Source organism: Drosophila simulans, chromosome 3R (assembly GCF_016746395.2).
Source record: "Drosophila simulans strain w501 chromosome 3R, Prin_Dsim_3.1, whole genome shotgun sequence".
Taxonomy (NCBI): Eukaryota; Metazoa; Arthropoda; class Insecta; order Diptera; family Drosophilidae; genus Drosophila; species Drosophila simulans.
Window position 1 is genome coordinate 12471199 of NC_052523.2, and position 25590 is coordinate 12496788.

Sequence of the window (25590 nt, forward strand, 5' to 3'; positions counted from 1 at the left end):
ACTAGAAACGAGACCTTTTCATCTTCATAAAAACTTTATTGTCAGCTCTTTAGAAAAAATGTATAAATGCCAATTTATGGTTCATTAAACAGACAATAAACGAAGTATAAATTTGCATATCAATTATAATTTTTCCATTCTGATGAATATAATAAATATATCAGTCATAATTTAAACAATCGTTTTTTTTATTTGCAAAAATGTGACCCAGATAAACAAATCTCAGATTGACATTTATTCAACTATTAATTTAATTTGATTATCTGATGAGATGCTTAGCACTCAATTTCCCAGCGCCAACTAATCTAAATTGTAGTGGGCGTTTTTCGCTCGAGTGTAGAGAATGGAAAATCGAGTTTCGCTGTGGCACGTGTGAGTTTCCCGGCTCTCGCTGTCATATCGCTTTCCCTGCGGGATCTACAAGAAGCAAAGAAGACCGTCTACGACATGTGGCACTTAAATGGGCAGAGTCGGATGAATATGGAGATATGGAAAGAGCTGGAGGAACCGGCCGAGCAGCAGCTGTCGGTGTTATGTGTCTGTGTTCTGGCCAAACATGTTTTAAAACCTCCGCCCCCCTTTCCATTTGGCATGTGCTGGATAATTTGGCAAATTTCGAGTCCAACTGCGTTTTCCTAAAGGAACTGCACATGATTTTATTGTTGCGTTTTTGCACCGATGCTAAGTAAATGTTATTACAACAATAATAATGCTTCGGAAAAAATAGGAAAGGAATTTTTGTGCGAAAACTCTGCGCTGCATGGAAAACTTGAAAAACCGGCAGTGGCAAGAGACCAAGACCACAAAATGCCCCAGCTGGCAGCATCGAGACATTAACGATTCACACATTTGCGGCAACATAATTTCAGTTGCCCAGATAGTCGGATGTCAGCTAAAGTTGCGGATTTCCAAATGCCGGAGTCGTATGCAATTGGCAAAAAAAAAAAAGCACTCGATGGGGCAGCCACATGTCGTGGTCGAAGTTGCAGGCCAGCAAAAAAAAAAAAAAATAAAAGGAAAAAGCTCTGGGCCAACATTTGTGCGCAATTACGAAAGGCCAAAACCAAGCGGCTACAATGTGGCGGCCATCATAATTTCCATTCAGCCAGCACGGGCAAAGAAAACATTAAAGGAAAATTGAGTGGCACCAGTAGCATTAGCAACGGCCAAGTAATTGCAGGAAAGTGCTGGGAAATGAAAGGAAAGAGGGACTCGGACTTTCCTTGGACCCATTCCACAGACCAGCAGCCAAAAGAGCTTATAATGGAAACTTTCAAGTCGCTTTCAAGATGATTTCTATGGAGATAGTTTCTATACATTGCCATTCAAAGGGATTGCAGCCAGACATTCCAAAGGGAATTGATCTTTTGTGGCTCTTAGGCTTTTTATCTTAGAAATGTCTAAGGAATCCCTTTCAGTTATAGCTAAGAACTTACATTGTTTATACCATGATAAACCATGATCGTGATTATAGATCGAAGTAGTCGCAGCTTGAGTTTTCTCTCGGCAAGCTGACAGGTCGCATTGAGCGTAGTTCAGCCTCCGTAGAAGTAAACCAGAAAGTGACTCGAAATAATTGAACAAAATTCCAGTAAGTACGAATGTGATAGTACTTAATGGCTTAGCCCACTCATGGTGGTTATTCCCCCCCAGTCCAGTGACATGTCCGAACTGCAAGCATCGCTACTGCTCAATCGCCAGCTCTCCGAGTTACAACGCCATCCCGTCGAGGGCTTCTCCGCCGGTCTGGTCAGCGACTCGGACATCTTCAAATGGGAGGTGGTGATCATCGGTCCCCCGGATACGCTGTACGAGGGCGGCGTCTTTAAGGCACACCTGATCTTCCCGAAGGAGTACCCACTGCGCCCGCCCAAGATGAAGTTCATCACCGAAATCTGGCATCCCAATATCGACAAGGCCGGCGACGTTTGCATCTCGATCCTCCACGAACCGGGTGACGATAAGTGGGGCTACGAGAAGGCCGAGGAGCGCTGGCTACCGGTTCACACCGTGGAGACGATCCTTCTTTCCGTGATCTCCATGCTCACCGATCCCAATGATGAGTCGGCCGCCAATGTGGATGCGGCCAAGGAGTACCGCGAGAATTATGCGGAGTTCAAGCGCAAGGTCACCAGGTCCGTCCGCCGGAGCCAGGAGGAGGTGGAGTAGACCGGATAGACTGGGCAGTGACATGATGATCAGAAACGGCACACATGCTAATCACGTGAATAAAGAGACCAACTAGTGGAAATCTCGCACTTTGAAGTGTCGAAGGTGGGGAGAATATCTCCTAATTGGAGCCTCCAATTAGGGCATTGCAATCTCTTTGAGCTTGCGCCAATTCAGCGACACCTGTCGGCATTAATTACACTTAATCGCTTTCGGAGCTACGGGTATTACCTCCTGGCATAGGCCGATCTTAAGCCAGTGTGCTTAATAGGCTTAGACCTCTTCTAGTTGCACACTGACACAGTTATGGCCGTTCTCTGTGGTTGCTCTGTGGCTTCCAGAGGAAAGCTGAGGCAGCTGGCCACTTGGCCGCTTTTTTATGGTCTTCACATGGCGACAAAAATTTACACATGCACTGAGCCAAATTCCAGCGAAGGGGATCAGCATTTCTTTTCACTTTAAATACGATATTTAAAATATTAAATATTAATCAAGTGAATTGGCTTTTAAAATGTTAACTTTAACCACGTTCCTTGAGCACCGCTTTTTTTCCAGTGCAGGAACAACAAATTGCCAATGTTGCTGTTGCTCTTGGTGTTGCTGTTGTTGGTTGTTGGTGTTGCTGTTGGTTGTTGCTGTTGCTGTTGCTGGTGGCGAATGGCCAGTAGTGTGACAGCAGCAACATCAGAAAATGGCTCCATACACCGACTTGTTTTGGTGAGTGGAGTGTAGTGGAGCTCCAGTGCGGAGCTCCTGGGCAACGAGTCTAGAGTTCAGCTGCCAGCATTTTTGTGGTTAGCTGAACTTGTTTTTGCTGTTGTTGTAATTGTTGTTTATTAGCAACAAGTTTTGCATTTTGATTTTTTCTCTTTTACCCACAGCACTTCGCCGCATGTCGCATTGTTTGGCCGTGAGTCAATTCCGGAGCGGGATACTGACTTATTCGCCACGGACTGGGTGCGACTCTCAAATGAAATCCCAATCCCAATTCCACACAGCGACTGTCTGGCTAAAAGATTCAAATGATCCCCGTGTGATTCAGCAAATACCTCAAAACAAAGCCCAAAACAGAATAAGCAGAAATCGGTGAGCGATTTGGAAACTGGGTAAATAAGGCCATGCACCTTCAATCGGCAAAAAGCAAAAACACCAAAAGAACTAAAAAAAAAAAGCAAAATAAAAAAAAGTGGAAAAAATCTTGGCGGCAATAAGCCACAGCATCATGATCATCACGACGATCGGCAAATAGTAAAAAACGAAAACGAAACGAAAGAAAACAAAGCGAGGGAAAAGAAAACGGCCCGCAGAAACCAGCTCTCTTCAGAAATCTTCAGCGAAGAAGATGCTCGACCTGGAGATGGAGATTCTTCGGAGAGTTAAAAACTCACTCAGCCAGTAGAAATTGAATTGATGGCTGGGCTGGGCTGGGGGATATATGGGTATGGAAAACCGGATTTGAGCCTGGGCCCCAAAACGCAGGGTATCTAGATTTATAAATAGCCGCACAGCTTTCCGATATTATGGACTATATGGTATATGGTATGCTGGTGCAGTGAAATCTCCTCTGGCGGCTAATGGGAAAACCAGGGTCAATCCAAAAACAGGTAGTTCGGAATCATTAGGTTTTATGGCGAGGGTGGAAAAACGCAGCTGGTCAAGTGTGAGTGAGTGTTTGCTTCGCGTCTCTTGTTTTTCCGGAGAAGAAACCCCGATTACAGGCGATTTTACCTACCCTGTAGTTTTTGGTTCCAAAATCCAATGGGTCCCGCTCGATGTTAACTGGTATGGGTGCGTGTTGCATACGTGTTAAGTAAATTCCAATATGTGGTCTGGACTGCCTCACGTATCTTGCAGATACTTGGGCACAGCGATACTGGTTTCTTTTTTGGGATTTCGTAAAGTTGCCCGCTTGTAAGCGAATGATAATGATGGTGTCGATGATGCGCCGATGCGATGATGAGTAATCCCGGCAAAAAGGGTAAACACTAGCACTTTACATCTACTCGTAGAATGTACATCACTTCTTCTTCTTTTTTTCTTTTTTGTCGTACGGTTAGTGCAAAACCTTTACACGCTCGATGGTTTTGTCAGCCATAAAACATTGCCGCGAGACGAATCACAAAAAACATTATAGATATATACGCTCGTATGTACATACGTACATATATACAACTGAAAAACTACCTGACGCGCAGCGTGCGCCATAAAACTAAAGACAAACACTGAAATGAACTGAGCTCTTGTTGTTTTTTTTTTTTTTTGTATTATTTTATAACGCGGTCCGCTCGCGTTAATCGCTCTCTTTCGTTCGCACTCGGACACGTCCACCTGCGTCGCCGTCTCAAAGTAAACTAAACCCAACTACGTTGAAAACAAGTTTTCGAAATGCTGCTAATGTTGCTGGCCGGCTTCTTGGCAACATTTCAAGTGGCAGCGAGATAAACAACACGCACACACACCGACACACGCGAGTGCAAACATTGCAATGTTGCTCGCTCGGCAGCAACACGCAACATGTTGCCGGCGTGGTACAGCGCGGGCGTTTGTTGTTGCCGGCTTTTTGGCTGGTCGTTGGCATTGCCCCACACCCCCAATTTGCATTTTTACCAGGGTAGTTCGGACTGCTCTCCATTTAGCATCTGCTGCAGGGGTATATTGCGTTTCGGTGGTTTTTTCGTAGGTGTGGGTGGTTTATTAAATTTGCCTTTCAACGCGGAATAACGTCGATGCCCTCAACGTTTGTTTAATTCATTAGTGATTGGACAGCTTGCAAACTTTTCCCCTTTTCACATTTAAGAACGATGCTATTAAGTGCAGGGGAAGAGAAGTACTCAAGGAAAACTAACAAAACAAGCGATTGCCCGCGGGAAAGTGATAAATTTGAAAATCGATTAAATTACCAAAAAGAAGCTGCACATAAAACAATCCCAGGAACTCAGAAATTTCATATTCTATATTAAGAGAAATCTCTGGAATATTCCAATAATGATTCTAACTATTCCAATATTCCAATTCTGAAATATTCTTATTAAAAGAGTAACATACAATAAAAAAATCTGAAAAATTTTTAGATTTTTGTATTAATGGATATAATAGAAGTAGGATTTCTGAATTTTTTATATACATTTTTAAGCATTATATCCATACAAGAAATTTACAAATAGCTAAGTAGTTTTTTGTTATCCCAATAGATTTTTTATTTTTCTATATTTCCACAGTACCAAACGAGTCCAGTTAGGTAAGTTAAGTTTACAAAGTTGTTATTTTCCAAGCAGTGCTACATCCGTTTCGTATTTACACTGAACGAACACAATGAATGCGCTTATTTGTCCCTCCTTCCAGTTCCCTCGAGTTGGAGCCGCCTGCCTGGCGCTAAATATTTGATGAAGCTGCAAAAGGCAGATACGAGTACCAGATACTGGATACAGCAGATACAGATACAGATACATTTGCAGGCCCAGATGGATTGGATGGAGATGGCCTGCTGCATAGACAAGCTGTCTGCCGGCTAGTGTGTACGTCAGTTGTAGCTTTCCCGCTTTTCATTTGCCAAATGCAAAATGGATGTTCATCTTGGACATGTTTGCTCTCGACTGTCAAATGCTCGGCAAAGTGGGCGGTGGCAGGTCAGAGGTTATGATGGCTTCGTACCTCTTGTCATTTACCTCATTTGCACTTGAGAATTTATTTCGGCCTGCGGTGGGCTACGAATGTCGTATTTACTTGTTTACACTGACCTCTTGAACATGCACTGCGAGAAATATCAAGTACCTGTATTAAAAAGTAATAATAAAAACATAAACGTATAATAAAATTCTATTGAACTATTTCATAATACAATACAATATATAAAATTCATGTAAGGCTTTTCAACAAAATCAATAGTTTAAATTCATGCCAAGTGTAAGTAGCATACTTGACTGCATTTTCTTGCAGTGCATTCCGTAGCCAACCAGTTGTTGCTGTTGACTTTGCCATCGTTTATCTTATCTGAGGAGATGTCGTCGCCGGATGATGATAGTAGAGACAACGCCTTTGCATTTGTCTTTACCTCAATGCGACCCATGATGCCACCCCCAACACACCTCCATTATCCATGGCATATGTATGAATTGCTGGTGTGGCTGTTGGGCACATGTCTTGGCATTTCCATTTCCATTTGCATTTTCAACAATTGTCAATTGTGGAGGACGCACTGCAGCATTGCGCCGGCAATGGCAAGGGACATTTGCATACGTAAGAGTGTGACGAGAGTACGTAACATTTGTCTGCACAACGACAAGCTCACTTTGATGCCATCAAAGCTGCCCCAGCCCCAACTGCAACCCCAACCACCGGGAAGAGCAACATCCACATCCACAGCACAAACTACAATTGCAGCCAGCCAAGTTGGCAAAGTTTGTGCCATGCATTTCGTCTGGCCTTTGTTTGCCCCCCGCCCCTTGTTGTTGTTGGTTGTATACAATTTGCATAAAACTCAAAACGAATTTATTTTGAAAGGCAACTTTATTTCTCTGCCGGCGAGCTGGTCATCCGCTTTAAGTTCACACCCGCACCCGAGACCTCAACTCCTCGACAGTCATTACACATTTTGCGACCAGGACCTGCCTGTCCTTTGAGCACCAGCTGCAGCTTGCATATTCATGGCCAAAGCAAACCCAAACCCAAAACCCAACTACCTGGATCCTGGTTGGATTCCAGAGCCAGAGCTCATCACTTCTCTGTTCCTCGGGGCAAAGGACTTCCTCCCCAGCCAACTGAAGTGGGTGGAAATGACCTCGTCTGTCGCCCGGCAAATGAACTTTAATTAAATGCTAATAGTTAAAGTTGCTTTCAGCGCAGTTTTTAGTCCGAGTTTTTCGAGTTTAAATACGCACGCTGGATAAACAGGATGTGCACGTGGTTGTGGCGTCTGCAGCAGTCAGCCGGAAGTGGAAGTGCCAGAGGTGTGATCTCCAGCAGGAAACCACTTGACAAAGGAGGAACTCTAAGAGAAGGTGCAGGCTAATCCGTAGATTGTTTATATCTCATAGGTGTTTACGGAATTTCGAGCATGGATCTATTTTGGTCTGCACAAACTTAATATATCTTTAATATATTTTTGATTAGAAATTTGTAAACTGAAACTAACTAACTATCTATATGTAGTCTTTTATTAATATTTTAAATTTTAATTTAAAGCTGCAAAGTAAAGATACTAAATAACCCCTCTTTAAACATTTTTTAACAAATTTATTGAGTAATTTAATGTCAATTATTCTGGCCATTTCCCTAGCTATTTAATAGCTAAAAGTTTTAAAAGAACTTTTGAAAATGAATGAACAGATTTCGAAATCAACCTTTAAAGAAGGTTAATGTGTTTTCGAAAATTATATGATAAATAAATCAAACTCAAAACGTATTTTTTATTGCCTAACATGTCAGTTTTGTTCAAATATTAGTGTACATATTTCTTCTTCGCACGTTTTTCGAACACTTTTATACCCAGCCACGCCCATATTTACTTTACTGCAACAACCTAGTTTTATTAAATTCACCGCATAGTTGAATTGCCTTCGTAAATCAAAAGACCAATCCCAAAATACTGAAAATGGGCAAGAGATCGCAGAAGAGCAGTGTGCTGATGGTGTGTGTGGGTGCGTATTCCCGTATCCAAAACTAATCCTGGACACTTTTGTTAATCACTATGCAAATGAACTGCCCACGCAGGCAACCTTTGCCGCTCCCCAATTGCCGAGGCTGTGATGCGTGACGTGGTCACGAGGGCGGGACTGCAGGGGGAGTGGCACGTGGAGAGTGCCGGGATCGAGGATTGGCACTCCGGCCGTCGACCGGATGAGCGGGCTCTCAATGTCCTGGCCAGGCACAATATCGACTACCATGGCAAGGCGAGAGTTCTAGCTCCGGAGGACTTCTTCGAATTCGACTACATCTTCGCCATGGATCTCAGCAACCTGGCCGCCTTGAGGCGCATGGCTCCCAAAGGCACCACTGCCAAGTTGCTGATTTTGGGGAATTTTGGCCTGAAACCAGATGAACGCATCATTGAGGATCCCTATTATGTGAGTACATAGGTACTAAATGTTCCGATTTAAAAATTATTTAAGAAAAGATTAATTATTAACAAGCAAATCTATACTTCTAAATAAATATAAATAAATATACAAAATAAAAATAATTAGTGATACCTGACACTCTTTATTTAGTTTTTGTATATAAATATGGATCTATTTTAGCTTTCTAAATATTTTTGTTTTTAAACAGAATATATTTTAATAAAATTACCTTTTTAATATGCCAGGACATCAGTGAAGCACCATTTGAACAAATTTACCGGCAGTGCAGCATAGCGTGCAAGAATTTCTTGAAACAAGCGCTTTTAAAACAGATAATGTAGATAAGCCCCCGACACCGCCCAAGGGTTAAGCCATCCGACCGAAAACAGCTGATAGCCCGCGTTGCCAACTAACAGTTGAGGCCAGGGCTGCAGGTTGCGGAACGCTCAATTGCGAGCCGGAAAAAAAACAACACATCAAATAGTTCGTAAAATTTCCGTGTAAATTGACTTAAAAATGGTTCGAAAAGTGCTAATGATTTGTTTGGGTAATAAAGCACACAATTATCTTATATTTATACCATTAAGAAAGTCATATTCCGCTCTTTCAGGCAACATCTGCAGATCCCCGATTGCGGAGGTCGTGATGGTGGACACCCTGGAGAAGGCGAATGTCAAGGACGTGGAGGTCGATAGTGCAGCAATTGGTGGCTGGCACGTGGGCAACCGCGCTGATCCGCGGGCCATCAGCACGCTGCAAAAGCACGGCCTCAAGTGCACCCACATCGTTCGGCAGATCCGCAAGCAGGACTTCTCGGAATTCGACTACATCTTCGGCATGGACGAGGACAACATGAGCGAACTGAGGCGTCTGGCGCCCAAGGACTCCAAGGCGGAGCTCCTCATGCTCGAGAAGAAGAACCGCATCATTGAGGATCCCTACTATGTAAGACACTTTTAGAATACTGATTCCACCTGACTAGGATACGAAGTTGCAGTCGAGATATGCAGATGAGGGAACATTAAACAACTACAAGACTTCCAAAGATAGAAAGATCCCAGTAAGATACATACATGAGCTTATATGATAAGGCGAACTATTCCATAGATCAATAGAAGTGCTCTATATTAAGAACTTAACTTAAAAGCTTAGTCTAATTATGATCGCAATTTGTTATTTTAGGAGCGTGGAGCCGAGGGCTTTGAGACCGCCTATCAGCAGTGCGTGGTTGCCTGTGCCGCCTTCATGAAAGAGCGCCTCCAGAAATGAATGATTTGTAAAAGTGTTGTGATGTAGATAAACTAATAAATGTTGATACTAAACGTGAACCGGTTTATATATTATATATATTCAATGAATCACCAGCGTTGTTCATCGGAACTTGCAGTTCCCATTGTGAAAATGAAGGTTCTGTTCGTGTGCATTGGTAAGAGTGAAGAAATAAAAGATAAAAAGACTAATTTACACCGATACTTACAGGCAACACCTGCCGGTCTCCAATGGCCGAGGCCATCCTCAAGCATTTGGTGGTGAAACGGAATCTGCAGGACTGGTATGTGGACAGTGCTGGTCTCAGGAGTTGGAACGTTGGCCTGGAGCCCCAGGCACGTGGACAACAATTGCTAAAGCAACATGGTTTGAAAACAAACCACTTGGGTCGTATGGTAATATGCACTATATAAACATAAAGTACCCTTTTTATCTTTTTCTCACTCCTACAGATAAGTGCTCAAGACTTCTATGACTTCGATTACATATTCGCCATGGACAATAGCAACCTGTTGGAGCTTGAACACATGGCAGCCTGGCTTGTTCCCAGTCCCACGTGCAAGATTCAATTGCTGGGTAGCTATATTGGACGCAAGGAGGATGAGATCATCGAGGATCCATACTTTGTAATTAAAATAATCTTAGTTATGTAGTGAGTATCTAAAGTTGTGCTTTCTTCCACAGAGTGAAGGCATGGGAGGCTTTAATGCTGCTTATCTGCAGATACTGGAAAGCTGCGAACGTTTTCTTCAACATTACAATTCAGATGAAAATAATGTCTCATTAGGAAGTCAATAGAAGTGTCATCAAAAATAAGTTGTACAAATAATCATATTTCATAGCTTGATTTTGAGTATTACTTATTAAAAAGAACAAATTGAAATGCCAGAACTTGCCGCTTAACTTCACTAATGATTTATAAACTCTTTGGCTGTTTATTTTCACTTATAAATTCATTTAAAATACACTGCCCTCCAATACGTCGTCTATGAATCGCGACCAGCTGAGTTCGAGGATTTTGAAAGCTCTCGTCTGTTCCTCCTCCGTCAGCGTGGAGTAACGCACCGAATTCCACACCAGAGTCTTCAGTAGCCTCAGCCCCGCATTGTTTGGCGCCAGACTCATGATGGCATAATAGAAATCGTAGCTCAGTCCCTTGGCATTCCAGAAGCCAGGATCATCGTTGCATATCACCACGGGCACATCGAGGGCGAAAAACTGGGAACCCGGATGGTTGCGCAGGTCCCAAACCAGATGCAGCACCTGATTCGAAATGGGACTAAGCTCCACGGCAATCCGACGCGACTTGACGGCATTCAGGAGGATCGGATGCTTGGCCAGAGCATAACCATGACCAATGCGTGTTGTGTTCATCAACAGGGCGTCCAGCAGATTGATGTCCGTTGAGGCACCAAACCAATCTGTAAGGAATATCTCATCAAGTTGATGAGCAGATCGAAAAGAACTACCACTCACTGGTCTCTCCGCCGTGTAGGAAAAGCCGAGCTGTTGGCGGAAGATCCCTGAGGACAGGCAGCAGGGAGTAGAGTGGCTTTCCCTTGTCCTCCTGGCCCACCAAATCGAATCCGACCAGAAAGTGCGGCAAGGCTTGGCTAGAAAAGTAATATGAATGTAAATACTCTTCGAAAAAGCGCCAAAACTTACTGCAACTTCCTGAACACCTCGACGATTTCCTTAAGATGATCCAGTTCATAGCCGCGATAGACGGCCATAATGACTTTGAAGCCCAGAAAATCAGGATGCAGCTTCATGAACTTCTGGTTTATGGCATACAGCTCGTGGATAGTACGCTCTCTGGGAAAAGTGCGTCCACTGGCGTCATATAACTAAATAGTTATATAGAATTAATGTTGGTAATAATATATTACATCGCTTCTTACTGTTTTAAAACTGGTCCGAATCTCTGTGTACATCACATTGTCATTGTAGAGCTCCTCCAGCATCTGCCAGTGATACGCTCGAAAGGCTGGCAAGTAGATTAACGCATCGCTGAGACCGTCGAACATGCCCTGGAAGCGATCCCAAACCCGGGTAATGGTGGGATACTCCACTGTAGGATAAGACTGATATGACGTCGCCGGTTAAAAAGGACATCACTGACTTACGCTCTGGAACTGGAGTGTACAAGTTGATCAGACGCTCCAAATTCCGATCGTAGACCCGGCGATCCAACGAGTTCCGCCGCTCATCCGAAACAAGGACGTACTGCGACTGGCACTTGTGCTCCTTCGGGGTCCTGCGGAATGACAGGATACTTTGTCCCGTGGCCGTCGTGCAGCGCAGCAGTCCGGGCATGTACGACAGGTCGTCCACCACCCACTTGGAGCTCACGGAGGCGGTGTTGTGCACATGCAGCACCGAGCCCTTGGGCATCTTCTGAAGAAACCGGAAGATCGCACTCCGATCGATCAGCGGTTTGGCCTTGAAAAAGTGCAGAGCGGCCGCATTCTGCTCCGCATTGCGGAATCCCTGGGCCAACTCTCCCAGCTTGTACTCCATGAATATATCGTCCACTTTGGCCTCCTCCGTGTTCAGGTGGGTGTGTCCCCCAGTCATTAGCTCCTCCTCCGCCGTGAGAACAGCTTGTCGTGCTTGCTCATAGCCTAAGAATAATTTGGTGGTTCTTTAAGAAATTTAAGCGATACCCTATACTCATAAAATTTATTAAATTCTGAAGCGCATAGGTAAAAGAACCTGGGAAGGACATTCACTCTAAGCTAAAGCAGAAGAGGTCAAAGCCCTAAGTTTGGCACTAAAGTCATTGACCGGCTTCACATATTTTGCCATTTCTTAAAGCCAGATTCTCTACAGGTATCGTAAAAAAAATTCATCAAAATGAAAATCCCCAATGGAATGGCATAAATATAGAAAATATGATAATAATCTACTGGCAATTATGCCACTGGCATTTTAAGTTTCAAAGCACATAGTTTTTAATTAATACCAAGAAAACCACACAAATTAAGGATCACTTCCTTGAAAGGATTATTCCTTAATGACAAATTAAATCATACTTAGTGCAGTTTGCGCCTGGATCTGCAGTTGTGAGGTAAGGAGCACTACAAGCATAAGCAATCCTCTCATTGTGAAAAGGACTTTCCAAAGGACTTTCGCTGCCTGTCCGATTTATTGCTGAGTCCTGTTGTCCGTTGCTAATGAGTTCACACAGGCCAAATATTGACTTGCCACCGTCGCACACGCTGATTTAATATATTTATTTATTAATGACTGGGGAATTGGGGAACTGGGGACTATTCAATCTTTTCGCGACCGCTCGCCAGAAGTGCCCGATTAGAACTGTGGATACCGATGAAGAAAAGCAAAATGCTACTATAATTTTGACAAAATCATTCAGCGGAGCCCGCTCATAAAAAAAATTAGTGCAGAGGTGGAGCCGGGGTCTCTTAACGGTTGACAAACGCACCCGTGCCGGGAATTGTGGAAGCAATTTCATTCTAGAAGCCGGATTGTTTGGCTATCTTTATTTTTTTTTAATTTTTTTCAAATCTTTTTTTTTTAGTATTGTCGCATATCTGTGTGATTCAATGCCTGCCGCGCATATTAAGTGATTTAAAAATGTCGAAGGCGTGCGCGCCCATCGCTCGACGATTTTAAACTATTTGAATTGTTTCTATTTTGGCAAATTTTCACTGACGTGAACGACGGACGCGCTTGTTGGTTTCCAACAGCACACGACACTGGTGGTATTACGAGTTCCTCCAATCCCCTGCCTTATAAAGTGGTCTGGATGCTTTGGGAAGCGTACGATAATCGCAGATGGATGAGTCAATTATCGCAGCTTACACAAATGACAATTGTAAAGTAATGTTTATTTTTCGCTGGCTTATTATCAAATACCTGGCAAATGGTAGTTTACAAAAAAAAGGTATAGTCATTAAGCTCATTTTGTTACTTTAGGTGAGAATTATAGTTCAATTATAGATAAATACTTCTGGGTACTATAAACATATTCTTAAAACGATTATCTAGGAGAGGTTTTCATTTATTATTTATTATATTTATTATAATATTTAATATAAATAATAATATCTAAGAAACTAAATCCTAATATATTGCCATGCATATCTTTCAGATACTTCAAAGTTCCCATGAATGGATTGCATTTCCAGGAGATTTCCCTGCGATTTCCCTGCCATGATCAATGGCCCCATTTCACGTTCAATGTCAAGTATAATTTCGGCGGGTAAACAGTGCAAATTGGGTTAGTCAACAATATGCAAAAATATGCCCACGATCCGCCATGTTTTCACATTATATGGACAAACATATAGCGCTACTGAGGGAAGCATAGAAGTGCGGCTTTGGCGTTTCTCCTAATACCCTACATATATGCTTTTCCTGGTTATACTTACTATATATATGCGCTGCGTATATGCGCTGCAACCAGAGATGATGTGTTTACCTACAGTATCACTTTGAAGAAGGGCATTTTGGCACTGAGCATGCTACGTCACGAATTGTATTCGCAAATTGGACGAGGGGCAGCCAGTGTCAACGAAAGTGCCAACCCGGGGACATCCAAACATAGCTCGCGCCCCATTCCGGAGCGGACTAATCTCCGTCATTGAACTGCACCAGATGCCGCTGATCCCACAGCGACCAAGATCATGATCAGTGTGGAATTGCACAAGCCGTATACGGTTCGGATTCCAAAGCGGTGGCCACTATCAGTTGTTTGGCGATCGCCAAGAGCCGCAGATCGAGTCAAATACGGCGTACATTGCCCAATCGGAACTGAGATTACTGGATGGCGATGTGGTTCCTAGGTGCTTTGGTGGCCTCCATTGTGCTCCTAACGGGCAGAATGCAAGCCACAGATCTACGTAAGTTCCGGATGATGATCCAAGTCTTTAGTTGCATTCTTTTCTGATATCAACCTGATTTTTAAAGAAATTTTTAAGCTAATTCTTATATATGTAGGTACATATGTGCATTAATCGCCATGTAACAGATTAAAAATATTTTATTAAAGAATAGGATTTAAATAAAATTGAAAATGTGTAGTAAATTCACATGTTATTTTTCGTGTTTTTTGTACGGAAAAGTTCATGAAAAACTATATTAGATGTTGTTATTATGTTCATTTTAAAAAAGTGCTTATCGCAAATTCAAAAGTGTAAACAAATAATATAAAGTTTCCATCTCGATGATCTATAAAAGCATAGCAAGTGAAACAACAAAATAAGCCGAATAATCTATGTACTTTTTATATATTATTATATGTTAGGACTTTTAAACCTCTAAAACAAACCCAAAACTTCCATTCTGCAGCCTATGAAACACTGAGGGAGCAGATCATGGAAGCGGAGCGAGTGGCCTCACTGGGTGGCAACATCTGGCTGTCGTCCGACGAGGAGAAGGCAAACAGCATCCTGATGAATGCCAAGCGGGCGGAGATCGCCGAAGGACTCAAGACGCCGGAGAAGTACGCACCAGCGATGCACTTCTTCCAGGGCAGGCAGTATGTCCGGCAGAGCGAGGTCTTCCGCATGATCCAGAAGATGCCGAAGGGCGCCTTTCTGCACGGCCACAACACGGGCATGGTGACTTCCCGCTGGATCATCCAGAATCTGACCACCACCAATAATCTGTACACTTGTCGCAATGTGGACGGACTGCTGGTGTTCACCTACGATCAGTCCGGATGCCATAGCGAGGTGCAGAATGTGTGCACCGAGAGAATCAATGCCGAGGATCGGGGAAAGTACGAGCGCCAGCTGGAGAAGCACATCAATATGCACGGACCCAGGCCGGAAGGTAAGGATATCAACTTCAATTGGTATTACTTTTTGAAAAACCTAAAATTCCAGCTCTATTGCCAAATCGGAAGAAGATTTGGGAGCGCTTTGAGAACATATTTACCACCGTGGATCGTCTGTATAAATACCGACCCACCTACTGTGCCTATCACAAGCGCATGTTGGAGGAACTTTGCGAGGATAACATTATCTATGCCGAGATACGAGCCTCTCTATCGCCGGTGAGTAATCGTGGGTAATATCTTGGATTGTGATCTTAAGACTGTTAATGCAGCTGTACGACGACAACAATCGAACGCTGAGCACCTTGGAGGTGGCCAACGAGCTGGAACGGATTGTGGAGGAATTCAAGGCCAAGCACCATGACTTCATCGGCGTTAAGGTGATATATGCCAAGCGGAATCGTGCATCCGAGGAGGAGATGTTGCGGCGAATCACCACTTTTAAGCAGCTACAGTAAGTTTAGTGTACCTAATTATTAAATGTAAAATCACATCATAATTTAAAAATTTATAAATTCTTATTTGCTGCAGCCATGCCAAACCGAACTTTGTGATTGGTTTCGATCTGATTGGTCAGGAGGACACTGGAGATCCGCTGAACAGGTATATCAACCAACTGTCCGATCTTCCCAGCACGGCAAACTACTTCTTCCACGCCGGCGAGACGAGTAAGTAATCCTAATCCCATATAGTGTATATGAGAAACAATCAACTTATCCCATAGATTGGAATGGCCGAACGGACTGGAACATGATGGACGCCATTCTGCTAAATACGAAGCGGATTGGCCACGCCTTCGCCCTGCCCAAGCATCCACAATTGTGGTCCACCATCAAGAAGCGTAACATCGCCATCGAGGTGAATCCCATTTCCAACCAGGTCTTGGGCTTCGTCTGGGATCTGCGAAATCATCCGGCCAGCTTTCTGATAGCCGAGAACTTTCCCATCGTTATATCATCCGATGATCCGGGTGTCTGGGGAGCCAAGGGTCTCAGCTATGACTTCTACTACGCCTTCATGGCCTTGGCTCCGGCGGAAGCGGATTTGCGCTTCCTAAAGCAGCTGGCCTTGAACTCCATTAAGTACGCCGTGCTCACCTCGGATGAGCGGCGGAAAATCAATAGGGTGTTCCAGCGCAAGTGGCAGGAGTTTATTGCGAATGTGTTGAATCCAAAGTTCTAAGTTCTAATAATTAAATGATCTAGTCTAAATCTAAACGTAATACTGGGCAGATAATTTACCCTAGCTCCTAAGCTAAGTGGTCTAAATGGCATTGGGTGCAAACCATCCATGGAGGCACTTGGGCACTGGTCCATTGGTATGGAAATCACAACGACCCAGTTCGATCATCGTTTTGGCACATAGCACAATTAGGCCCACATAGCGATCGTTGAGACCGCCCACCACCATGGAGGCCAGGATAACGCCATCGTCCTCGGATTTCGAATCCGGCGAGGGCACAAAAATGGGCTCACTGGGATACACATTGTCCTCGCACCAGGTTAGACTGGTCTTGTTCCACACATCCACCTTGATGAGCTATAAAAATAGGGATTCCATTTAGCTGATATGGGAAAGAACTATAAGCACTTACGGTTCCCGGATTCACTGCATCCACATCGGAGCTAATGGCATAGAAGTATCGGTAGTTCTTGCCCATATACCGCTCGTAATAGATCCTGGGTGTTTCACAGCCCCAATCACACAGCATTTCCGGACGCAGGTGGATGCCATTGGTGCCCTGGAACGCCGCCGCTTGACTGCCCTCCAGGGTAACCAGATTGACAATATTCTCCTCCTCATAGCGCCCACGTTTGGCATCTCGCTTGGGACTTTCCTCTCCAGCAGCGGACTGCTTTCCATTGGTAGGCATGTAGGTAATATCCGCATACTGCGACACCGAGTGCTTCATAGTGCGAGAAACCTGCGGAGCACTTAGTCCGGCAAGGGAGAAGGACTTGACCAGGCCCCGCTTGGCGGTACTCGCCGGAGGAATCGTGCCCAAGGGCAGGACGAATCTTAAGGGACGACCCCGGAAGAGGGTAGCATAATTGGGATTCGTTTGCATATTGGCAATGGCCTCCAGGTACATACAGTTGATCATCTCGGGATTCCTGTAGCTGCAAATGTCCACAACCACATGGCCATCCTGTTCAAAGCAGTTGATGATGTGCAGATAGAAGAAGGCTTCCGATTCGTAGGTCTGCACCAGCTTGCCGGAAACCCGATCTATAAGGTGAAATAGTGTTGGTCGATCCTCGAACCACTTGAGGCAGGCCGATAAATTCTGTCCACCTAGCTGGGCTTTGATATACTCCGTCAGCGAAACGGACAACGGCTGCTCCACAATCACAAAGTAGTGATCCGTTAAGCCGAAGGTGTGCATATAACCGGGATGCAGTTTCCAGCGGCACGGCAATGTGGCCACCACATGAGCATCCTCGAACATCTGCTCGCCGTGCGGGAAACAGAGTATGGTGTAGGCCGGTCCAGATCTGGTCATTGTGGTGCCCAGGTTGTAGACAGTGCCGCTGGGAAGAACATGTGGATGCGATGTGTGGTTCACCACGCCCACGAAGTCGGTGGTGCAGATGCGAGCCTCGGTGGCCAAAGTGCAGGGATTTATTCTAAAATATAAGATATAATAATAATAATTTATAGTTCATTGCATTTTTAATATACAAACCTATGCATAAAAGGCGTCTCCGTAAATGTGTAATACTGATCCCCGAAAGGATATATGGAAATCATCGAGTTATCCGTTCCACTGTCCGGTCGAAAAATGGCCGCAAATCTATCGAAGATCGAGTGACAGGGATCCGGAACAGCGGCTGTGCCAAACTCCGTGACCACAATCCGCTGGGCAGAGCGATTCTTTCGCAGGGTTTCCGTGTCCACGAAGCGATTCTGGTAGGTCACGCGTCCATTCCGAATGGCAAATCGGTGCAGCAGGGCGGAGCAGTCGAACAGATGGCCGAAGGTCATGTCGCCCACCTTCCAGCTGCCGGGTCCATTGCGCAACAGACTACCGCTTATCCATTTGGGAATGTGCCCGCTGTGGTGGCCCTCGATGGGATCCACTATCTCCCGCTCGCAGGAACGCAGCCACACATCCGACGAGCAGTTGGGATAAAGTCGCCCGTTGCCATCCAGTCGTTCCGCCTGGGGATCATTCCGCTGCTCATCGTATTTCACCTGTAACAAAATGGGTGGATGGGTCTTAGCACCTTTGACCGAACCGATTGAATGCCCTAATCCGGCTGCACTTTCGCCGTGGATTAGCAGGGCTTATCCAGTCGACTGCTAGCTGATTTCCCACATTCCAAACATTTCGTCAGCTGAAACTGTTCTCAAGGACCTTCATGGGGTCTTGAACACAGTAGGGCCTCTTGAACTTGAACTCAAACCTTAGATTACGTTTCGAACTCAGTCAGCAAATTTGGGCAATTTTTGGAAGACTTTATAAAATTTTAAAAAAAATTCTTGTTTTCAAATCGATTTTGTTATCAACCGACCGCAAAGAAGTCGCGCATAAAGCTCTTGAAGACACCGGCTGCCATTGCGTGGATAATCCAAGTGTGAGTTTGGGGGAATCTCCTTGGCTAGTCCAAGCTATGTATGATGCAATATTCCGCAACCGAAAGAACCGGATTTCACGTGGTCGGTCCGCTTGCAGTGAGAACCGAATGACAACTGGCAAGTGCTCCGTGGGCTGGCCACCTAGTTACATTGGATAGGGGATGGTTGGCCAGCCCATGTGGATGGAGAAGGCGGCCAATTGGAGGCAACCGACCCAGCATTATTCATAATTTTGATTGACAGCCGTCGTGGCCACGCCGGTAGACAACGACCATTGACGACACACACCGAGACGGAGACCCATTGCAATGGGCATGGAGCAAAGACAAGTGGCTCAGCATTTTTGCCGCTTCGGAAAACAAACATTTTCCGAGGGTTGTGGGTGGGTGGTGGTGGGTACACTGTACACTGCACCTAACCAACATTTGTGGTGACTGCCGTCGAACAGCGAAATCTAATACAGCCCAGTGACTGACTTTTGGCGACTGACCTTGCTCCAACCTAACTGGGTATCTTGTATCTCCCACAGAAGCCAAACGATAGACAAAGGGATCCCCAACCAGATGATGAAGTAAGTACCGACTAAGCTCTTAATCTGCTTGTGGATTGCGGATTGCGCACACCCATCACAGACTTAAGTTCACGATCAAATCAATTACGATTTCTGGGGTTATTGAGCAGGTGCACCGTTTTCAAACGCTGCCGCATTTTGGGGTAAATTGATTCTAATTTCGAATCATATGCAGCTGTAGTTTGAAACCTAATTGCATTTAAAAAAATAATTGTGTGAGGGCAAGAGAAGGATTTTTAAATTAAAATGCTTTTACCTATCTGTGCTTAATATAGATTCATTTGGTTTAACATGAGAAATTAAGTTAAATTATATTATGGAATTTGACCAGTGTTTAGGAAATATTTTATAAAAATTAGAAAGTTTCTTCTTCCTTTTAAAATGTACTGAGAATCTTCTTAGATAGCATTAATAAAAATGGGTACTTAAAATGAAGTTCTTATTCTTAAAAATATTACAACAAATAACAATATGCGTTTAAAATTGAAGTTAAAAATAAAACTAAATAACGGTCATTTGGGATTTTAAAATAATTACCGTTGAGTTGCACACGTCAAGTAGTGTTGTAAAGCGAGCGGCGAACAGCTGACAGCTGACAGTGAGCCAAAATAAAACGACGCAAAATCTGGACAAAACCGAATTCACCTGTGATTCGGCGGCTTCTTAGCGTCACACTGACCCCATTTATCCCGTCATCCCTGTCAGCTTCAGCAACGTAGAACTTGGCTCGTTCCACGGTGCCCAGGAATGTGACCAGGCATCCGCGTTTGGCGGCGACTTCGACTTTGGCCATTCCTGCTTCACCCACTACGGCTGTCCCAGCGACATGAGTGACAAAGTCGGCCGCGGACGGGGTAACCCCTCCACCAGCCGGATTCCGCGCTGCGCCCAAAGTCCACGCCAAGCCACAGTGGTCCACTCACCCAGGACAAACTGTGCCTTTCGCCCGATTTTTCACGAGAGGAGCACTCACGAGGACGACCAGGTGCTCACCCAAGAACTGTGGAAGCTGGCGCGGAAATCGGGCACCCTGAATCTTTCCAACAAGGCATTGGCCAGAGGTAAGTTCAAAGGGAAGAATTGATGATATGGTCGCAGCACTCAAACTCGAACTTCAGTAATACGTTACATTTATAATTCAAATAAAATTAACGTTCTCTTTGAAGAGTAATAGTAGAAATATATAGTCTGTTCATTCGAGTTACAGAGTTGTTGTGACTGTATCATCCACTTAAAAGTAGCTACATACATTGGCGGGTTTGCAAGCAGTGGTGACCCAGGAGCAGCTGCGTCGTTGGAAGTCCATGGTCCCACCGAAAACGAGTCAGCCGGCGATTGATCAATGGAGCCCCGGCCTCGTTGACAGCAGCGCCTTGTGGTTCCAGTTCATGTGAGGCAAAAGCGATTTCGATCTCGAACTTGACCCTGGAGGATCCCAAATATGGGGCGAAGCATATTTGCCGCTTCACTGACCAGCTTGCGCGGCTCGTAGTGATCCATAAAGGTGCTCCAGGGGTGCGTCCCCAGACCAGTCATAGCTTGATTCAGTCTACCCACTGAGCTGAGCCACATCGGTTGTGTGACTCTACCGAAGCATCTCCCAAGATTGCGTCCTCCAGGAAACAGCTCACCTCGTTCTGCATGTGCGGTCCTTATCCGCGGAGGCGTCGCTACTACCAGATTCGCGAATTTCAGATGGCCTCCTCGGCGGACGAGCTGGAAAGCGAAGATCCGGACGATGAGCTGGAACTGGATGAACCCGAACCACCGACCCTCGCTGAAGACTGTAGTGTAGTGAATTTCCAGGATAAACGTACTCTAATTGACTCGACATTTTATCATTGCAGTGCCCAAGCGACTGTACGACATTAACGAGGCGGATGCGGACAGCAAGGCCGTAAATCTAGAGCAGCTAACGATTAAGGAGGAGGATGCCTGGTGGAACCAAGTGCCATTGAACAACCTGGACCTGAGCTCAAACACCTTAACGCACATATCGCCAAAGATCGAGAATCTGCAATCACTTACCGTGCTTACGGTATGAAAATACAATTACTATTAGTCTTTTTAATTTAAACTCCATATATTAGCTGCACGATAATGCTTTGGTGGAGTTACCACCGGAGATCGGCAAGCTGGAAAAGCTAATGCGCCTTAATGTGAGCCACAACAAACTCAGCCAGCTGCCCCGTGAGATGTACAGTCTACCGGAGCTGCGGCACCTCAACATCTCGTACAACGAGTTCGACGAACTCAATCCGGACATCAGTGACCTTCACATGCTTGAGTTTTTGGTGAGTTGGGTGGCGGATATAGAAGCCAGTCTAACAGCTTTAAAGATTTTATATTTATGCTTACATTATTGAGTATTATTTTTATGTATGATGAAAATGGTTTTGGCGTCTTATCTGACTAATCCCATCCAACATGTATATCCTTCCTTAACAAACTGCTTGCTAATCCACTTGTAACGAAAGGACGGTGGGCATAACAATATTCAATCCCTGCCCGGCGGCATTGGGTTCCTGGTGCGTCTAACTGCGCTCTTGTTGCCCAATAATCACATCAAGGAACTGCCGCCCGATCTTGTTAACATGCGCTGTAAGTGCTGTCCCACCTCAATTATTTGCTAATCCATGTCGAACGATTGCGTTATTAGCTTTGCAAAAGATTGATCTGATGCATAACGACCTGACCAGCTTGCCGGAGGATATGGGCCTGTTAAGAAAGCTGGAATGCCTTTATCTGCAGCATAACGACATACTGGAACTGCCCGAGTTCGAGGGAAACGAGGCCTTGAGCGAGCTACACGCCAGCAATAATTTCATCAAGGTAATCCTTACTTGAAATCTTACTTGACATCTAATCCCAATTATAATAATTATCTTCCATTCCAGATCATACCAAAAGCTATGTGTAGTAACTTGCCACACCTGAAGATACTTGATCTGCGGGACAATAAGATCACGGAGCTGCCCGACGAGCTGTGCCTGCTGCGCAATCTAAACCGTCTCGATGTGTCCAATAATACGATCAGCGTGCTGCCGGTCACATTGTCCTCCTTGGCCCACCTGATAAGTCTGCAGGTGGAGGGAAATCCCATAAAGACAATCAGACGCGACATTCTGCAGTGTGGAACAACGCGGATTTTAAAGACTCTGCACGATAGAGCTTTGGCCAAGGCCAAGGAGGAGGGAGGTGGCGTCGACGACGCGTCCACGTCAGCGGGCATCAGTGTTACCCGTTTGCGTGGTGGCCAAATGGACGATGGTGATATACCCGGAAACTTTCCGGATAGGTACGTATCAAGAGCTTTTCTTTCAGCGAGGACGGCACATTGATCTCCGCCGCTGTAGCTTTCACCACCAGCAACAGCAGAACGGATTCCAATGTCATTGTCCATATCCATGCCAGCAGCAGCAAATGCAGCAGCAGTTTTGTGTGTATGAACCGCTCAGAAATTGTCAGCAATATGATCGCCAGACCCAGGGGCACATATATGAACCCGAAACTTACCAGCAGCAGCATCAGAATGGCAGCTTGAGATCACTTTTTGTGCAACAGCAACAGCAGCGAATGGAGTATCCCTATCCAGGTTGCTTTATGTACCAACAGCAGCAGCAACAGCAGTTCTCATATGAACAGGATCCATCCTCTCGCTCAGCTGTCCATCCACGTTGGGTGTAGTGTATCAACAAGTTCCAAAAATTTACACACATGTCATCTACTTCATCATGGACCTTGTAACTAACTTTAATCTGTACTCCACTTTGCAGATACAAACTACGACATACACGTACATTAGCTGTCAATCTGGAGGAGCTCACGTCAGTGCCTGACCAGGTGTTCCAGATCGCCAGGGATGAGGGAGTGCATGTGGTGGACTTTGCGCGCAACCAGCTGAGCACTTTGCCCAATGGGTAAGTTTAAAGTTTTAATGCAATGATGCAATGATCTAGAACTATTTGGTTTTTTAGACTGCAGCACATGAAAGATCTAGTCACTGAGCTAGTTTTATCCAACAATGTCATCGGCTATGTGCCACAGTTCATCTCCCAGTTTACACGTTTATCTTTCTTGAATTTGTCCAACAATCTGTTGAATGACCTGCCCACGGAGTTTGGTGTCTTGAATACACTGCGTGAACTAAACATCGCAAACAATCGGTGGGTATTGGGAAATATCTTAGTAGTAGTAGCTTAGCAGCTTTATTTAAACTTTCCTCTTGTTTATTTTCAGCTTTCCGTGTATTCCCAACTGTGTGTACGAGTTGCAAGGTCTGGAGATCCTCATTGCCAGTGAGAACCACATAAAAATGTTAAATGTATCGGGTCTGCAGAACATGCGACGTTTGAGCACATTGGATTTGCGCAATAACGATATTGAGACAGTGCCACCAATTTTGGGGAACCTGACAAACATAACGTAAGATCCTTGCTGGAAATATATATTGTTCGGAGCCAAACTGATTTTCCCTGTATATTGCAGTCACTTGGAGCTGGTGGGCAATCCCTTTCGACAGCCCCGCCACCAAATCCTGATGAAGGGCACCGACGCCATCATGTCTTATTTGCGCGATCGCATACCCACATAGAAGAGCAATTCACACCGTTTTCTGAGAAACACTTCACTAGCAATATGTTTATTTTGAGGAATAGCGTAATGGAAATTGATAGATCCGCTTGATCATGCCCACAAACAATCAATATATGCGTTGGCTGTTTGTGGACATGGACGAGAGGAGGCGTTACAAGTACAACATACGACACACACCGTGCATCAAACAACCGAACTAGTCTGCATGCCACATTACCTAATGCACGTTGTTAATCCTGGCTGAGCATCTGCAATAAATGGGAATAGTAGGGAAAAAAGTGCGTCCTTTTTTTCTTTCACTTCTGCTCAACCACTTCGCTGCGCAAGCGCTTGGCAAGATTGCGCCTGAGTTGCAGGGCAGCGTTCTCCTCAGCTTCCAGTGGTGCCGGCATAGAGAGCTCCTTAGTCTGGCCGCCGTTCTCGAGCAGCTGTTGGGCCACCAACGCGGAGCTGGGACGTGCTCCTTCCGGTGCATGTGGAGTACCTCGGGACATGGTCTCCTGCAGTTGCTTTGCACGCGTCTGCTTCTTAATCTCCACAATCTTGTCCCGCTGTTGGCGCAGGTACTCCTGCCGCGAGACTACATCATTGGGGTCCACGCGATCCTCCTGCTCGAAGAACAGATTCAGGCGCTGGAACTTGTCGTTGACCAGCTCCAGATTGGGCTCCTGCTCTGGAGTTAGGGCCGCTTCGGGGCTCTCCAGTTCGTCAGACACCGTCTTGGCTATCATTTGTTCCACCTCGGAGGCGGTATCCCTGTTCATGCACAGTATATATATACGGTATAGAATAATGACCAAAAAACAAGAAGTATTGATTACTAATTGTCAAAACCCCTGTACAATTTGGTTGGCAAAGTGCCCACAATTGCATAAGACATCATTACCCACCCTGGATCCGAGCTCGCGTCCGCACTGCGGTCGTCCCCCTCCTCGGCGCCGCCATGGGCTAATTGATTTTTCTCTATAAGATCCAGGGCCTGCAGCTGGAGTTCCACGTTGCGTTGCGTCATCATGCGTATGAATATCTTCAGATCGTTGGCGGCCCATATCTGGAAGTTGACGTCTTGGGGACCTGACTGCATGAGATCGTGCGACTGCACTTACCTGCTGGAAAAGCACCTGGTGGAAATGAAAGGGATTCTCGCCCTGACCCTGCTGCCTACCCTCCAGACAGGCCATCTCGAACTGCTCCGGTGATATCTGCATCTCCTCCATGAAGCTGCCCAGCATGTAGTCCACCAGATTCTTGTATTCCTCGTGTATCTGCAGTATGTCCGGATTGTTCTCATCCAACTGCTGGTTGGGATCGAAGACTGCACCAAATCCCTGCATTACTGGCGATTACATGTTCTGAGTGGACTTCTCACCTAAGGACTTTTGCTCTATGAACGTCTGGAGCGGAGCATTCCAAATGGGCCCGTGCAGGAAGCACACCAGCGAATCGAAAACCCAGGAGTCTTCCACCGACATTTTAGCTACGATTGAAAGAAGTGACTAAACTGCATAGTCAACATTTGTTTGGTCCTTGAATCGGTTGCCATGGCA

At 45.2% G+C, this 25590-nt stretch overlaps 10 protein-coding genes across 17 annotated transcripts in view; 6 read left to right on the forward strand and 4 right to left on the reverse strand.

Annotated features, from left to right (window-relative positions):
• Nucleotides 1-4558, reverse strand: part of LOC6728177 — a 50696-nt gene extending 46138 nt beyond the window's left edge. The window contains exon 1 of the mRNA XM_016175273.3: nt 3902-4558. The gene's annotated coding sequence lies outside the window, so the exon portion shown is untranslated. The remainder of the gene's footprint in view (nt 1-3901) is intronic.
• LOC6728180 (ubiquitin-conjugating enzyme E2 G1) lies at nt 1437-2251 on the forward strand. The gene is made up of 2 exons (XM_016176772.3): nt 1437-1591; nt 1654-2251. The coding sequence occupies exon 2, from the start codon at nt 1663-1665 to the stop codon at nt 2167-2169; it is 507 nt and encodes a 168-aa protein (XP_016034812.1). The 5' UTR covers nt 1437-1591; nt 1654-1662; the 3' UTR covers nt 2170-2251.
• A 3005-nt stretch (nt 4559-7563) lies between the features above and the next one.
• Nucleotides 7564-8685, forward strand: LOC6728182 (low molecular weight phosphotyrosine protein phosphatase 2). 2 transcript variants are annotated; one of them, XM_044923447.1, is made up of 3 exons: nt 7564-7805; nt 7879-8243; nt 8471-8685. In XM_044923447.1, exons 1-2 carry the CDS (start codon nt 7760-7762, stop codon nt 8241-8243), a joined length of 411 nt encoding a protein of 136 aa, XP_044779382.1. In that variant the 5' UTR covers nt 7564-7759; the 3' UTR covers nt 8471-8685. The 2 variants fall into 2 exon arrangements, with proteins under 2 accessions (XP_044779382.1, XP_002103531.1); XM_002103495.4 differs by having other exon boundaries at nt 7570-7805; nt 7879-8231.
• Nucleotides 8609-9553, forward strand: LOC6728183 (low molecular weight phosphotyrosine protein phosphatase 1). Its single transcript, XM_039295630.2, has 3 exons — nt 8609-8772; nt 8836-9170; nt 9408-9553. Exons 1-3 carry the CDS (start codon nt 8742-8744, stop codon nt 9492-9494), a joined length of 453 nt encoding a protein of 150 aa, XP_039151564.1. The 5' UTR covers nt 8609-8741; the 3' UTR covers nt 9495-9553.
• On the forward strand, nt 9510-10382 carry LOC6728184 (low molecular weight phosphotyrosine protein phosphatase 1). Its single transcript, XM_002103497.4, has 4 exons — nt 9510-9651; nt 9705-9889; nt 9947-10120; nt 10179-10382. Exons 1-4 carry the CDS (start codon nt 9534-9536, stop codon nt 10290-10292), a joined length of 591 nt encoding a protein of 196 aa, XP_002103533.2. The 5' UTR covers nt 9510-9533; the 3' UTR covers nt 10293-10382.
• A 16-nt stretch (nt 10383-10398) lies between these two features.
• LOC6728185 (adenosine deaminase 2) lies at nt 10399-13060 on the reverse strand. The gene is made up of 6 exons (XM_002103498.4): nt 12530-13060; nt 11621-12118; nt 11396-11565; nt 11160-11341; nt 10971-11107; nt 10399-10915 (listed from the first exon to the last, which is right to left on the reverse strand). The coding sequence occupies exons 1-6, from the start codon at nt 12597-12599 to the stop codon at nt 10452-10454; spliced, it is 1521 nt and encodes a 506-aa protein (XP_002103534.1). The 5' UTR covers nt 12600-13060; the 3' UTR covers nt 10399-10451.
• Nucleotides 13061-14139: 1079 nt separating this feature from the next.
• On the forward strand, nt 14140-16514 carry LOC6728186 (adenosine deaminase 2). Its single transcript, XM_002103499.4, has 6 exons — nt 14140-14359; nt 14808-15293; nt 15347-15516; nt 15570-15751; nt 15829-15965; nt 16022-16514. Exons 1-6 carry the CDS (start codon nt 14284-14286, stop codon nt 16477-16479), a joined length of 1509 nt encoding a protein of 502 aa, XP_002103535.1. The 5' UTR covers nt 14140-14283; the 3' UTR covers nt 16480-16514.
• LOC6728187 (carotenoid isomerooxygenase) lies at nt 16415-18954 on the reverse strand. Its single transcript, XM_002103500.4, has 4 exons — nt 18813-18954; nt 17984-18492; nt 16892-17924; nt 16415-16836 (listed from the first exon to the last, which is right to left on the reverse strand). The coding sequence occupies exons 1-4, from the start codon at nt 18855-18857 to the stop codon at nt 16561-16563; spliced, it is 1863 nt and encodes a 620-aa protein (XP_002103536.1). The 5' UTR covers nt 18858-18954; the 3' UTR covers nt 16415-16560.
• LOC6739718 (leucine-rich repeat-containing protein 40) lies at nt 18735-24321 on the forward strand. 7 transcript variants are annotated; one of them, XM_016172042.3, is made up of 13 exons: nt 18735-18875; nt 19406-19447; nt 20153-20508; nt 21295-21485; nt 21538-21741; nt 21925-22048; nt 22107-22279; nt 22345-22745; nt 22804-23130; nt 23224-23367; nt 23425-23613; nt 23687-23872; nt 23936-24321. In XM_016172042.3, the coding sequence occupies exons 2-13, from the start codon at nt 19440-19442 to the stop codon at nt 24039-24041; spliced, it is 2409 nt and encodes an 802-aa protein (XP_016034814.1). In that variant the 5' UTR covers nt 18735-18875; nt 19406-19439; the 3' UTR covers nt 24042-24321. The 7 variants fall into 7 exon arrangements, 6 of the variants coding, with proteins under 6 accessions (XP_016034814.1, XP_016034816.1, XP_016034815.1 ...); XM_016172044.3 differs by lacking the exon at nt 22804-23130; XR_001599811.3 differs by lacking the exons at nt 23687-23872; nt 23936-24321 and having other exon boundaries at nt 22804-23128; nt 23425-23566.
• Nucleotides 24059-25567, reverse strand: LOC6728188 (cilia- and flagella-associated protein 36). The gene is made up of 4 exons (XM_002103501.3): nt 25413-25567; nt 25150-25358; nt 24934-25094; nt 24059-24799 (listed from the first exon to the last, which is right to left on the reverse strand). Exons 1-4 carry the CDS (start codon nt 25513-25515, stop codon nt 24340-24342), a joined length of 933 nt encoding a protein of 310 aa, XP_002103537.2. The 5' UTR covers nt 25516-25567; the 3' UTR covers nt 24059-24339.
• Nucleotides 25568-25590: the final 23 nt, after the last annotated feature.